The 15,592-nt window shown below is 45.7% G+C and overlaps 1 protein-coding gene across 2 annotated transcripts in view; it reads left to right on the forward strand.

Moving 5' to 3' along the window:
- The window catches only part of PAPPA (pappalysin 1), a 420,169-nt gene that overhangs the window by 332,092 nt on the left and 72,485 nt on the right, over window positions 1–15,592 (forward strand). For both annotated transcript variants that reach the window (XM_080402293.1, XM_080402292.1), the window contains one exon: window positions 10,210–10,406. In XM_080402293.1, the coding sequence (XP_080258419.1) occupies window positions 10,210–10,406 (197 nt within the window). The remainder of the gene's footprint in view (window positions 1–10,209; window positions 10,407–15,592) is intronic.

Consider the following 15,592-nt stretch of genomic DNA (forward strand, 5'->3'; position numbering starts at 1 on the left):
AGGTTCAGGGAAAGATTCAGGACCTGCAGAACGGGTCCTATTGGCTTTTACAGCTGCTGGGTGACCATGGATGAGGACATCAAGAGCTAGGGAGAAACTGCTGGCTCATCTTTCAGACAGATGAACAGTGCTGATTTGTATTCTGCTTTAACATAACAAGCATTAAAATCTCACCAGAAAGCATAAAGGTGTTGAGGAAGCAAGTGGCAGTACATATTGCATAATAATAATTAAAAAGAGCAGAAATTCAGCTAAACAAAAGTCATCTTTGAGACTGGCGGGGTGTTTTCTTGGAAAATACAGAACGCTTGGGTCCCTGTTTGAGGAGCACAGAAAAATAAGTGTAATTTATTTCCGTGTTTACAAGGCTAACACATGTTATAATCCTGTAGGACAACAAGTAATTATTTCAGACAGTGTTATTTTTGCAGTGATGTTCTTGTTGCATTATGTAGCTCTTTAGAGCCCCGGGAATCACTCCCCTTCACCAAAGAATTCACTGAGCCTCAAACACATGTTCAGAGGCTTTGCTGAATTGGGGGCCTCAGGGTTTGATCTTGCAAATGCTTCCTTCCAGGCATGTTTCTGAACTACCACAAGGCATTCTTCAGACTTCAGCAAATCTAACCACAACAGTGAATGCAATGCTTGTCACAGATTGTCTGCAGGATTGGGTCCCACACGGCTGAGAATAATCACTCAACATTCTGTTTGCAAAGGCAGGGCTGAAGGGGTATGGTCGGGGGTGGGTCCATAGCAGGACGTTTGATAGCAAAGCCCAAGTGGATTTCTTCTTTCCAAAGCAGAGACCATGCAAGTCACCTCACTTGGTAGAAAATAAATACAATGGAGCCCGCAAACACCATCAAGCTTTAGATTTAGAGCCATGAATCAGAACAGTTTGGGTTTGAAGGAGTCTCTGGAGACCTCTGGCCCAAGGAGAGCCAACTTCAAAGTCAGATCCAGCTTCAAAGTTGGAGCATGTTGCTCAGGGCCATGTCCAGCTGCGTTCTGGAGATCTCCAAGGATGGAGGCAGCCTTCTTGCAGGTGTCCCTATGCCTCTCTTGCTCCCTTTGCCTTTTAGGATCGTGAAGTTTATGTTTGTTTTTTTTTTCAATCGGTCCAACTTTCCTTTGAATAAATGGCACAAGGCTCTCAAGACACTTTGCACTAGTGCCTGTAATAAAATTAGACTCCCCCCTCCCCCCCTCGGTTTTGTTTTCCCTCCTCCTTTCCTCTCTAATCAGATAACAGTGGATCAATCTGCTCTGCCACGGGAGGAGGGGCACGAGGGATGGAAGGAGGGAGGCAGGGAAGGAAACTGTGTGGTCTTACTGTCAGGCTGTCCTGGCCTTCTCTGAACACAAAGCCGAGTAACAGAAAACAGATAAGATTAATAGCGTTTTCTTCCTGCAACATGCTGAAGAGCGACAGTGAGATTAATTAATTAATTAATGAAAGCATCTGGCAGTACTCCTTTTTTAAGTTCTGCAGTACACTCACCCTTCCCCATCCTGAAATCTATCATCTCTTCTTCCCCACTCCCCGCCCCCCACCCCCCCACACCCCCCCACTCCCCCGCCTTTGTGTAACAGATTTTGCACATTTTATCTGCTCCGCACAGAATTTGGTTCCAGGGGGAAAGTTTCACTTTACCTTTCGATTTGTAAGAGACGAGCAAATCACCGTCATGTCCGCTGTGACTGATGCAGCCCTCTCCTACCTCTTGGCTGCTTTGCTTTCACCTTGCTTTTGATTACTCCTGGGATAACCGATTTTTGCGATTACTGTGGATCTCAGCCAAGTTCAAGCCGATGCGTCCTGTGTAAAACAGGCCTTGGTTGTAAGAGTTATGATTTACAGTTGTGGGAACTCAAAGCTTTTTAGCACTTGATCCATTCCCACCGGACTGTTGAGAAATGGGTGTCTAACAGGCAGCTGAGCACCTTGTCCTTGGTGTGCACTCTCCCACACACCAACATTGTACACATGCATCTAGATATATGTGTGGATGCTGAAAAAGAGTGCTGCTTTCATTTGCATTCCTTTTGTTGAGTGTGATGTGCATTATGCATTGATTTAGCTCACCAGTGCTGAAGAAAGAGAAGGATATAATAAAAAAGATGCAGAGATCAATAAAAAAGAAGGGAGGGGGAGAGAAAGTAATATGAAAAGAGATGAGTAAAGGCTGATAGACACATTGAAACACAGCTGGGAAGTAGCTTCAGAACTTCTATCTACCCTTAAGTTTGCCCGGTAATTTATGGGGGTTTCAGTTGCGTCTTATTGGTGTTATTATTGCTACACTTTATCTCCTTTGCTTATAAGGGACTCTTTGCTAAAACCTTTTTACAGCAAAGCAGGGCAGGGCTTCTGCCAACTTCCACATGTGAGCAGTCCCCCTGAAGAACGCGAATGTTTCAGGTTAGACATATGTCTCCATGGTTTGTTGGATCAGGGCCTCAGGGATGTAAAATACAAAGAAAAGGCACAGAGTAGAGGAAAAGAGAAAAACATATTTAGCTCTTGAATTTACCACCGATTTCTGGCATGCTTGGAGCATAGTCGCCAGTGGTTGTTCAGAGGAAAGTATGATTTTAATTTGACAATGATCCTGAAACACCTTTCCTTTCACTCCTGCTTGGCCTCAAATTTTTTTTTTTTTGCTACCTTACAAATCTGGATCTGTCAGAGGCCTCTCCCTCCAGCTGTGAGCCTTACCTTTGTGGGAGCTCTATCCTTTACCTCTCCCATTATCCATAAATTAAGCATAGCACTTTCCCCTAATCTTATTGTTTGGTGGGCTGCATTGCATTCAGGGAAATGATTAATATTCATGAGCTTGCTATCTCTGTTTGGTGCATAATCCTCTAGGGAAATTGCAGTGTTAAATGAGTGACACAAACCTAATTTTATATGTCTTTTCTTTCCTTTCTTTCTTTTTCCTTTTTTTCCCCTTTTTGACAGAGAAGTAATGTGCTTAAAATAAATTGATGGATGACCATCCATATTCATTGTGGGCATGCTTTGAGAGCACCGCACTCCCATCCTCTCCCCCTCCCTCCCTCATACCCCTGCACAGGAACACGGCTTTGACTGCCGAAACCGTGGCCCCACACAGCAGCTAATGGTGATTTTGCCTTCTTTCACCAAGATTAAATAGGCCTTGGCTGACCCTGCTGAGGGCTTTCAGTAGAACAACAGCATGGGAGAAACCCAGCCACCTTGCAAGAGAAACTCAGCATCTCACAGGGCATCAATAAGACTAAAGCCTTGACCAAGGAGCTTGGGAAAGAGCATTGCTGTCGATAAAGAAACTGAGGTTCTATAGAAGAATTTCATAGCAAACAGCAATGAATTTACTGACCGGGGCTATTCAGATGATGTTTGTGTGAATCCTTCAGCTTAAGGCAAATTCTTTGAAGCTGACTGTTTCCTGCATCTCATGGGAGTGTGGCTACATGTTCTAAAATGTCCAAGCACTCATCTGACAAGTTAGTAATCACAGCATTGTCATAAAGTCTCCTAAAGTGATTTTCAGACTGTTGTCATTAATAGTGCAAACTTAGCAGGGCCAGCTGAGCCACAAAGCAGAGAGAGCAGGCATCTCAGGCAGCAAAATACAAAGGACAGATGTTTTTTTGTGGGGGAGAATGTGGGCTGCAGTGGTATTTGCCTGCATTTTTCCCTAGGCCAGTGACTCCAGCCCAGCTCAATCCAGCTTTGGTTTTTAGGACACAGCTACAACCAGAGCCCGACAGAAGAATTTCTCCTTTGCTTGTTGCATGCCTCACGCATTACTGTCCGTGGATCAGAGAGGCTTCCACGGCTGGTTGTACTTCCCTCCTTAGAGCATCCTCCGTGACTCAACGGCAGCTTGCTGTGCTTACAGGGAGATGCTGAGCACAAGACCTGCCTTTGCACTAACATCCAGTCACACACACACAGACAAGCAGTCTGTTTGCCTCGATGAATGGCACCACTGCGTTTTTTCTCTCGGGCTCCTTCCCAGCCTCCCAAGCAAGTGGGCCAGGCGTGGAGGAGGGCCACGCTGGCCAGCCTTCTCGTGGTCGTGGTGCTTGCTGCCTTGTGTGATAGAAGCCTCAAGATTTTCAGTCAAACAGGCCACACTGGCTCCTGTTGGCTAGCCACAGAGCAGATAATGTCTTACTACCACTGCCAGCGATGGAAATATCCTTTCGCTTAAGTGACAAAGGCTCGTGTTCTTGGAGGTGAAATATCAAATTTCAGTGCCGGGCTCTACAAGGGAGTTGTAATTGTATCTGTCTGCAGCGCGCAGATCAATTGCATAATTATTGTGCTCCAACCGCTATATCATACCGATGAGCCGAGTCATGCCAGACAAAGGACAAGCCCAGGAATGTATTTCCACAAAGCAGCTGAATTACCAGGGAGCCACGATCCGCAGATGCATTATGCCTGCCTGCTCGGTTCAGGAGATGCTCAGACACGATTGTCATATTGTACAGAAAAAGCCTCCTGCGAGGCCCCTGGATGCACCACAGTAGATTGCAACACCCACATCGCCTTCATTTCCAAGGTGTCTGGTTTATTTCATTGAAGAAAAATGTCACATTTTATTGATATGCAATTTTATTCGGAAAGGCCTGCCCAAGCTCTGTGTAATGGTTTTCCTTTTTTCAAATCAGAACATCCAGGAAGGAATATAACTCTCGAATATTTTACTGTAGCAGGAAATATCTCTGTTTCTGGCTTATTCAATATTAAAGAAGAGATTAGCAGATATCCTGGAAGCAGGCCATGCTATTCACTCTCTTCCCACTGAAGCCAAAGGTGAAACTCCCATAGAAATAAATGGAGCAGGTTCTGCGATCACTCAGCAGCCGGCTTCATGTGATCTTCAGTGGAATTATTTCTCCTTTTGTGACAGAAACCTCTGGATACGTTTCTTCTCCTCTGTGAACATAAACACCAGCGCTGAAGATGCCGATCAAGTGACGCGGTGGTAAAATCCTGCTTCTGCAGAAATTGCTGACACCGGCGAGCCTGTGATGTGGCCCTTGCTGTGTCTAAAAAGGCCTGCACACCTCTGCACAGACCCTTCAGGGGTTAAAATGTGAAGCTCGCTCTGTTCCAAGAATTTGTTACTCTGAAACAATGCTACTGCATTTTTTTTTGTGTGTGTGTGTGTCCCTTTTTTTTTCTTTTTTTTTTTTTTTTTTTTTTCGGACAAATAGTTATGTGGCATGAGGCTTGTTATAGTTGGAAACAGCCCTAAGTAAACAGCTGAGCTTAAAAATACTCCTTTTTTTTGTCTGGCCTTTTAAAAAAAATAGTAGTTATTGCACAAAAGAAGACTATGCTGATGCCAATCACTGCGCTCCAGCGGAAAACAGGAAGCCGCCCCGAGTGTCTGTCCCCAGCCCTTTGACTATACGGCTTGGACATTAAAAGCCTTGTCAGAGGATGTGCCCTGTGCTATGAATTGGATCTCTTTATCTTTTTTTTTTTTTAATGAGGTGGAAGGCTGCCTATCACAGATAAGTGTATATCCTGCATGTCTGCTTCCTGATCTGTGCCAGACTTCACTCATTTTGTGGGCGATGTGCTAGCCTTGCTTTGAACAGGTACCTGTGCTGGGGGGTTACCTGCTCAGCCACAGTGGGTCTGCCTGGCATTCCCGGGCACTCCCTAAATTCTCTGCCTTACCTTGTGCATCCTTTCATTTCTGAACCCCGGAGGAGGGGTGTGTGTTTCAATACAGAAGGCTGCCTTTTGCACAGTGCTTGGGCAGCTTAAAAGGCAAGGAGAAGTGGAGTTCGCATCATTTTCTGGTGCGATACACAAGACCCCCAAGATCATTCTTGATCCTGAAGCCCAGCTGCACCAGTAAGCAGGCCAGGTCTTGCCAGTCTGTCTCTCTCAGATATCCCCCTTCTCCAGGCTGATGGCTGCCACAGAGGTTCCCAGGTGTCACAGAAGTCTTTGCTGAACCGCAGATGGCCTTTTCCCAAAGCAAGGGCAAGAGAAGGACTTTGGTTTGGCCCCAATGATTTTGTGCCTTCGGTAAGAACTTTGTCAGGGAAAAGGAGCTCTGGCTGCCTGAATGAACACACATTCCCCGAGTTCAGATCAGGATCCTTCAGCATCTGTTGTCAGTCCCCCAGAGACGTTGTCTCCTGCTGCCAGGTGCTACGCCTGCAGACATTTTACTGTTCTAGATTTAAGCTGGTTTTCCAGGCAACCGTTTTTTAATTTTTTGAAGTCAGTTTTCCTTGAGGACAAACCAGATTTCCTTCATGTTCCTTCCTCTATCTCTCCTTCAAATCAGATTCAGCCTTGAAGTGAGGAGTCCACAGTGTTGATGAGCATCGTCCATGACGCAGGGCATACGTGACCAATACATCACCATGCCCTTCACCAGCTCTTGGGAACCTACAGACCTCTGTGGAGACAAAAATTTTCTTGTATTACCAAGGCCCTGGGTACTTTTCGTGTCGCAGTAGTTGAGAAAAGAACAGAAAAGACATTTTGCACCATTATGGAAATAAAGATGTTAGCTACTGCTCCCTAGAAATATACCATTCCTGACACTGCCCTCCCCAGCTTTGAGCCTGTAGGACTCTACGGATTTAACTGAGCTGTGTTCACACCACTGTGGAAAGGGAAGCAGCCTGTTAGTTTTTATTCTGTGAGGGCAATCGTAGGAAGAAACAATCTGGTCGTTCTTCACTTTGCTTATGAAAATGTAAAGCCCAGCATGCAACCTATCTAGCATCCAGGACCACAGTGAGGATCAGGAGTCAGAGCTGGTGCTTTATCCCTGTGGAGGGAAGAGCCTCTACTGCTTGTGGGCAGCACGCCCAGTGATGCACCACATGCAGCTGTGGTCAGCTGATGCCCTCATCACTCTGCTCACCGATACCTGGGAAGGATTTAAAGAAGCACACACACCCCACCCCACCCCCCGCCCTTTGCCATCGCTCAGAGGTATGGACCTCCTGGGCAGGAAAGGTCTTCCCTCTTCTCACCAGCGCTCCCCTCAAAGCCTGACACTGCACGCTTTGGGATGGCAGTCAATAGCGGGACTTACAGATCTTCCTTAAAAGAAATCTAGAGCTGCAAAGCCACTTTCCCCCATCATTTCCCAAAGCACACAAAGCAAGCGGGTTCCTGATCTCTCGAGAGCCCGGCTGTGGTGGAGGGCAGGGCACAGCGGCGCTCCAGGACCAGCACAGCTGAAGGGCTCGTGACAGTGCAGTTCAGTAAGACTTTGTTAATCATTTAGGCAGTCTCCATTTAATTCAGACATCTCAGTCTCTCCATTCGGTTCCTCCCTCGGGTTTTGCAGACTCCGAGCAGAAAGATTTATTGGGGTCTTAAGCATAATCAGGAACAAATTAGCCTCTGTTAGGATCACACACTGGCCTGGATCACAGCTATTCAAGGGCTGCCTTCCCATCCATGTGAATATGAATTAAGTCATCGGATTGGAGTAGGTCTTGAGTATTCTTTTATCCCAAACACATGATCTTATCAGAAGCCCATTACGTTTATCATCGCATTAGGAGGGAACATTTGGAGCCAGTGCAGGAGTACGTTGCTATATAAATGTTGTGCTTACTTCAGTGCCTGTCGTGGAAATAAGTCAGAGCTTCAGGAAGGCCAGGGAAACACTGGCTGAACGCATGTGCCTAAAATTAGGCTGTGAGCTTCTGGGTACGTGTTTGAATCGGTGGGGTGGCTGCGTTGGGGATGTGTAAAGAGAGTGTACGTGTGTTTGTGTCAATGCTTCTGTCAGTGTGGGTGTGGAGCAGGAGGTGCTTGGGTGCCGGTGTCTCACTGTAAGTGTGTATCTGACTGCATATGTTTATCAGCTGAAGGTTAGGTCGTTTTAATATGGTAGGTATTTTCTTTTCTTTTTTTTTTTTTTTTTTTTTGTTTTCCCTTTTTACAGAAATAAGCCCCTTTTCATAAAATGACCAAGAATCTCTTTTCCCCAAAATACATATTTTCATATGTTTGGGATTTGTTTTTGAGGATTTCGATTGCTGACCACAGTCTTTCCAGAGCTGACTATTTCTCAGTGATTTCTGCTGAGACTCTCACTCAAACTGGGACATAGTGCTCTGAGGCGGGTGAGCTGATAGCTTTATCCTACTGCTCTTGGGTCCACCTGGCCTACGCTTTGCTACGTCTCTGCAGAGAGAGGAGCAGAACAAGAGATGCAGAAGGATAAGGTGAGGGAACCGAGAGTTTGCCTCCATGGCTGTCACAGTGACATCCCAGCTCTGCCCCTTCCTTGAGCTGGCCAGACACAGAGCGTGTGTCTCCCAGGGGTGCATGAGCCATGGTGTAGCACTGTGCCAGCAATAATAAGCTGTGCAGAGAAACAAGGTATGTTACAGGGATGTCCAGACTGAGGTGTCAGGGCACGTATGGTTCATGAGCTGTTCAAGCACACATTCCTAGCTGGGCCAATATCAGATGAGAAGTAACAGGGCCCTGCTGGCATCAAGGCTATTGGGCAATCCAGCTGTGGGAGGAGGCAAGGCAGCTGGGCTGCTGGGGCCAGCACTGCTGGGTTGCCTTAGGGCCCATCTGCACATCCACCCGAGCCCCCTCCCACCGTGGGCTAATGGGGCACCCCAGGGAGCCATTGTCATCTTTTGCCTGTGAAGCACTCTCCCGAAAGCTCCTCCTCTGAGCTCTTCGAGGTGTGTGGTATATGTTTGGTGGCTCCCAGCCATATGAAGATTTTAAGATGTGACATGTAGGGTCAAGAAGTTTGGCCACCCCGGAAATATTCACTCTGACGCAGGGCTGCACTCCTACAGCTGAACGGCTTCCAGCTTAAGCTGGGTCCTTTTCGCCCGCTCGGAGCACTAGCCCAGCAGATACAGTTCCCCACACTCACCCACGTACACAAGCTGTCCTCAGGGGTTGCGATGAAATGAAACCATAATGATATTGTTCCCTGATAGACTTCTCCATTCTTTCAAACTCACCGTCTCTCAAGGACCTGGAATTTTGCATGGGAGATTGGGAGGAAGGGAGGGAAAAAGGAGTGAAAGTCATTAAATAATTGAATTGCAATAAACTGATTTTTTCTGGCTCATGATGGTATTTCACTGTGTAAACTAGGAGGAAAAATAAACAAGGGATTTAGTAGTTTGGAAGTAGCTCAAAATAGAGCAGCCGTTGGATTTTCTGACACCTAGCTTGAGATAGTACAATGCTACCAACAGGACTCTCCTTAGGGATCGTTTCCATCAGTCCAGCTAGCAGCTCTGGCTAATTTCCTACCGTTTTTTCAGCGGGCTTATTTGCCAGACAAAAATACAACAGGCTGTCAGAACTGAATACCTCTGGGGACTGGCAATGATAATACAATACAAAATAGGATACCAACAGGTCAAAGGTTTCCATTTCACAGAGTACTCTAATGACTGAAAGTCATTATTGCTATGCAGTCTGTTTGAAAAGAGTAGATGGATCGCAGTTCAGTTTTTAATGGGCCAGTGTTACAGAAACAACCTCAAAAATTTGGCATCTTTGTTGGCAGTCTCATTAGAGAAGCCACAGAATAAATGGACAAGGGTAATAAAGTCTCCTGCTGCTTTTGATCCTTTCAGGTCAAATCTGAGTCATGTTCGTTGAAGCCGTGTGTGTATGTGGCAAGCTTACCCTCACACTATGTATACTGTATCTGCTCTCTGGATAAACAGATCTGTTTGGCCCTTTGGTCACTACAACTGTGAACTTGGCAGTTTTCACCATCCCTAAATTCACAGTTGCTGCTGTTGTTGTTTTGCAGATACCTTTTAAAAACAAAAAGGGAAACAGTGTAGACCAGACCCTCTGTTGGCGGTTTTCCATCCAAGTTGGTGGAATTATGCCAACACCCACATTGTCTCTCTATGTATAATTTTCTATCCCTGCTTTCTTCTGTCTCCATCCTTTTAAATGGAGATAGATGAAAATAAGCAGAAACCCCCCTTACATTAGGAAAAATCTTGAGGGAATCACCCAATACAGAACTCGACTATTGTTGCTTGGCATTTTTAAAATCACCTTGCTGTTACTTAGAAGGGAGCAATGCTTTCACTTCCCAATGACCTGGTCCAGCAGATACACGACCACTGATGAATCAGGTCCTAGCAACTTGATTGCAGCCATGTGTAGCCAGTCTTTTGTGATTTCTTTTCTCTGCTTTCTTCTGGCAGATGAACCCAGCAGGTGCTATTTCCACGATGGTGATGGAGTATGTGAGGAATTTGAGCAAATGACCAGCATCAAAGACTGTGGTGTTTATACTCCCAAAGGCTTCCTCGACCAGTGGGCTTCCAATGTCTCCGTCTCACATCACAGTGACCAGCAGTGTCCAGGATGGGTGGTCATCGGTCAGCCGGCAGCAACCCAGGTAAGGAAAGCATACTCCCTTTCTTGTCCTGGAAAGTGAAGTCCAGCAAGGAGCAACATTCATGAGCGTAGCTAGACAGTCAGCGTTCATTTGTGATGTTGCCCCTGCCTGTTAACTTGCTGCTTCACCAAGGAAGGCCCCTGAGAGAAGTTTCCCTTTTTCTGAGCCTGATTAGTAGTGATGAGTTGAAATTCAGTTCCAGTCATCCAGCTAAAATCTGGCTGAAGTTGTGGCCGGCTCAGTTCCATAGGCTGTGTAGGAGTCACCTCGACTAACTAGCATCACCTAAAAGAGCAGACAGACTCTGCAAGCTAGCACAGGGTACTATCTCATGGCGATGAGTTCTGAAGGCTAATGCCGAATAATACAAAAGAATGTTCTTTCTTTTTTAATAGTTTTGTGTTTTCTGTCTCCCAGTTTCATAAAAGCACTCTATTGTTCTATTCTGAGAAAGGTCCCGTCCATTCCCAAAGCCATTCATTAGCTTCAACCCCCTTCTTACATGTCTCCTTTGTAACATAAATAGCTCCAGTTACCATAACTTTACCTTTTGTCTCCCTCAGAGAATTAGATCCAAATGAGTTCAAAAAGACATTAGATAAATGCCTGGAAAACAGAGCTGTACACGATGCAGATGCAACAGTCCAGATGCAACTTGACTCAGGAAAGCCCACATTGCTTATTATTGGTGGTTTAGAGGGTACAGCAGGGAAAAGAGCATCATAAGTAAGAGCTGCTTTGTATATTCCTCCTTCAGCATCCATTGCTGTCACTGGCTAGAGACAGAGCAGTAGATTAGGTGGACTTCTGGTTTGACGCAGCAAAGTTGTTCCTACAGTCGAATTATCTGGGGGATGTCTTGAGTAGGCAGTGCAGGGAGGAATGCCGTGTCACAGATATGACAAGCAGATTTCGCCGTGAATAGTAAACGCTAAGCATTTCCAGTTGGCTTGCAAGGGAAAACATCTTTATGCAAGAGACTTGGCCTCGTTCACATTGCACAAGTCTGTAACAAATTAATGACCAGGTCAGTTTTAAATGCACAAAGCGTGGTTAGCTGGCATAGTACCAAGGCAGAATCCTGAGCCCAGTATTGCCTTTTTGTCATGGTCTCATTTATTATTTTGCGCCGTAAAAGGAACTTTCCCCTGGACCCCTACCAGTGCCTTCGTAATTTCTTTCTCATTCGAGCTCCCTGTATTGTAGTACAGCCCAAAGCCCACTGTCTGCAGTTCAGGTGCTGCTTTATGGGTACGTCCCCCAGCACTCTGTCCCCGTGCAGCCGCTATGGAGAGCTGCCCTGATTTTCTCCTAATGCACTGGTGGAAACACAGCCATGCCGTGCAGTAGGTAACATATGGTCCTGCAGTGGAAAAAACACCACCACGCGCACACACAACAGAAAGCCCTGCTGTGTAGCCACAACTCAGGCATGTTTGTTGTACCCAGATGAGATGAAGTTGTCACAGCCTTGTAAAAAAAGAAAAAAAAAAAAAAGAAAAAAAAAAAAAAAGGCAAAAAAAAAGCTGTTGTATTTATAGGGAGAGCACTAGCATATCACACACTAGCAGAGTGAATGGGAACATGCCTCCTGTTATTGCCTGGCCCCTGGGGAGATAACAGTGTGCTATTTACTTCTAGCAAAAGGAATTTTTGCTTTAGCTCAGCTGGTCCTATTACACCAGTTTGAGTGCATGGGGTTCATTGACCTTTTTAATTGTATACGTTGAGAAAGTCTTTGTTTTCCCCAGGAACAAGACAGCCTCATCAGCTTGTGAAAGCACCTGACTTGTCACTCTGGAGAGGTTAGGTGGGGCAGCAGGTCATCAGTCTGTTAGCTAGCAGAGATGAAAATTAACCTAAGTTCTTCACTAATCACTGCATGTAATGATCAGTGGTGTGTAAACATGTTTGGCTTCATTATCTGCACAAGCATTGAACCTTAGGGAGTTTTTGTATTGATGAAAGGAGCACCTTTCCTCACCCAGATATCTTTCAGAGTGGGTTGTGTGCTTGCTGGGCTTGTGCAAACTTTTCATGTTGTTGCTGGGTAGTTTCCTGATTAATCAGAGTGGTATTTGTGTTGGCTTCTCATCAAGAATGCCATGAAAGATATGTTTGAGTGCAGTGCACAGCAATATACAGCATACATAAACTGCCGGTTTGTAGCCATCCCCATTTCTCATAATTGCCCTGGTGCTCTCAAGGTGCTTTAAAGCATTTTAAGCCTGTCCTTCATGATTTAAAATGTTTCTCATCCTTACTAACACCCGTTTCTCTGCATGACTCTCATAGTTTCGCCTAGGTTGTTTCTAGGAGCAGCATCATGGGTTGGTTTCTTACTGTGGTGCTTCTCAGCAGCATCTGCTTGCGCGCACTTGTTTTCTGTTGGAAGATCGTTTCTGAGCACAAGCAGGAAAACACTTCCTTATTATTGTAGGGTTGCTTTTGCAAACTGACCACCCCACACCTGTTTGCCCAGTTAACCTAAGACATTGCCCCTTTCTGCAGAGTTGGTTGTTCCTTAGAAGTAGAGAAGAAGCCGGTGCTTGCTTACTATTTTGAGAGGGATCTTACCTGCCAGTGCCTTACTTGGTATGAGGCTGCTCAACAGCAACATACTAAGGGAGGGGGGGGAAAAAAGTTCACAGTATAAGATCTGTTTTGAACAACAAAATGCTTACAAAAAATGACACAGTCTTGGCAAAGAGATACACATTTGAAAAATGGAAAGGTCAAACAGCCCACCCCCACCCCCACACCCCTTTAAACAATCCCTCCTTCTGCAGAAGCAAGGCTGATAGACAGCCACTTCTACTTTCCTGGCAGCCACTCTTCAGTGCTGATTAAGAAATATTCTCAGTACTGACAGCATCATATTTAGAGCCAAAGAGGACCAGTCAGCAACATTGCACCAGCACAGAAATGCAAGCACTGATGCAGGGTATTTTTACAGTTTGACTTCTAATCTGGCGTCCTCCGCAGATCTTGAAGCAGATGCAGCTCCGTACCTGTTGTCAGCTGCAGGAGGAATTCAGCAATAAGGGCTTTGCACACTCTTGGGCTGCTCTTTTCCCTACCGCTCTTGCTGTGAGTTTGTAAACAGCCTCTCCTTGCCATCCACTGTGTGTGAAATATTATCAGTGCTGATGTACTGGTTGTGTGGGGTTTTCTACAGCACTGTTTATTTCTCAGGGCCTTTCTTGTGCTAAAGATTATTGATGCTAGCATTAAGTCATCAGCTAGTGTATGCTGGCAAAGACTACAAACAGGCAGTAGCACTGGGCAGATTTATGCTAGCTGAAGGACAGATCTGGTAGGCATAAACAGACAGACAAAGGGTGCTTCAGCTGATCTGTTTTGTGAATAGCTGTGATTTTTTCTGTATTGGAAGTCCCCAGGGACTTATTTCTCTGACTGGTTTGTACTCAGCTAGGGTCAACCTTCTCGTTACCAGCCGGAGGGGGTAGGGCACGGCCTCCTGGCACCAAGGTAGGCACACCTGGGCTTGACAAGACATGAATTCAAAAAGCCAACTCATGGCCTTCCCAGACAAGCCCTGTTGTATTGTCACTGGTGAAGCTGTGTCAGTGAGGAGCGCTAAGCAGGAACGTGCAGGTTATTGTAAAAGTTTGCCTGTCTTGTAGGGTTCAAGAAACCAGGGTCTTGCAACAGCCTTAGCCAGCTCAGTCACCATGCCTCATTGCACACCAACTTTGTTCTGCCACAGTTTACACTCAGTGGGCGCATTAGCTCATATGTTAGTCCCTCCTATGGTAAGTTGTACTGAGCAGGAAGGATTTAGGTATTTTGAAGTGTGTTTTCTATATGGATGTGCCTTTGGAGGAGGCTTCTCACAGGATGGTTTCATAAGGGTTGCTCCATGGCTTGGGTGAGAGGAGCAGAGGCAGGTGGGTGCAGACCAGCCACAGGCGGCTGGAGATGCCGTTTCTCCTTTCTTGCCGGTAGCACTCCTGCTTCTGGAGAACCCATTCATCTGCAGTTTCCCTTTGGGCCTTTATTATAGTGATAAGGGACTAAGGAATTTTTAGGTGGCTTATTGCTGACCTCGTTACTCCTGTCCCAGCAATGTGTGCTCAAGACATGGGAAGTTGGTGTGTGCATTGCTCATGTAGAGGGCCAGTCCCCCAGGAATTATGTCTTTCATGCATTTCCTCCCAGTTGTGCAGAAATTGCTTAGGCCAAGTAACCACTTATATATATAAAAGAGGGGTTTTTTTCCTCCCTATGCTATTGTTTGAGTTTGCTTTGCCCCTGTATGGAAAAAGCCACACAGCTCAGGCACAGTTAACCAAAAGGGGACTCTTTCCTGAGGCTGCTGGGCACAGACAGATCCTGGGATTCGTTTTCTTTCCCGGACTGATGAACACACCCTGTTCTCCTCTGGGTACCCCACAGGGGCTGCTATGGAGTAAGATGTTGTGGAAGAGGATTCTTATTACATCTTTCCCACAAACAGGCCCCCTCCTGCCCCTATTACAGTTCCCACAGTTGCACTCACCCAGACCCACTGCAACAAACTTATTCTTCCACCAGCAGCAGGAAGATGTCTAGAATTGCAGTATGTCTGAAATTGCCCACAAAAGGAGAACACAGGAGGACAAAAATACTCTGAATGCTAGGAAAAATAACATGGTAGAGTGAGGGCTCCAAGTCTGGTAAAAAAATACCATAAGAAAATTAACGAGAAAGATGATGAAGTTTTCTGCCACACAGTTTTATTCTGTCTAATAAATACAACACTGAAGATGATTCCCCAAAGAACCAGCAAAGCCAACAAATAGAGTAATCTTGAACAGGAGTGGGAAGAGAGGAAACCTGCAACTTTTAATGGAGAAGCCATTCCTTTCCTTTGGGGTGCTCTTGCTGAGAAGAGGGAGGGTGTCTGTCTGTCGACTCTGCAAGTGGCTCTTTTTGAACTTCCCAATTCACAGCCAAGTCCTGTTGCTTTTCAACGGTAAGAGTTTTGTTGTGGTTGGAGGGATAAAAAAATCTCCATTTTTAATAAGATGATTTGCTTTGCAAATGTCTTTGTTATTTATAGCCAGGCCAGGCTTTGAACCACTAATCTCTGGAGGATGAGGGCAGAATCTCACTAAGAAAAACCATTAATGGAGGAACCATGAGTGATCAGAGACCAGTTCTGGAAAAAGATGAACTAGACA

This window comes from Falco punctatus (assembly GCF_963210335.1).
Source record: "Falco punctatus genome assembly, chromosome: 9".
Classification (NCBI taxonomy): Eukaryota; Metazoa; Chordata; class Aves; order Falconiformes; family Falconidae; genus Falco; species Falco punctatus.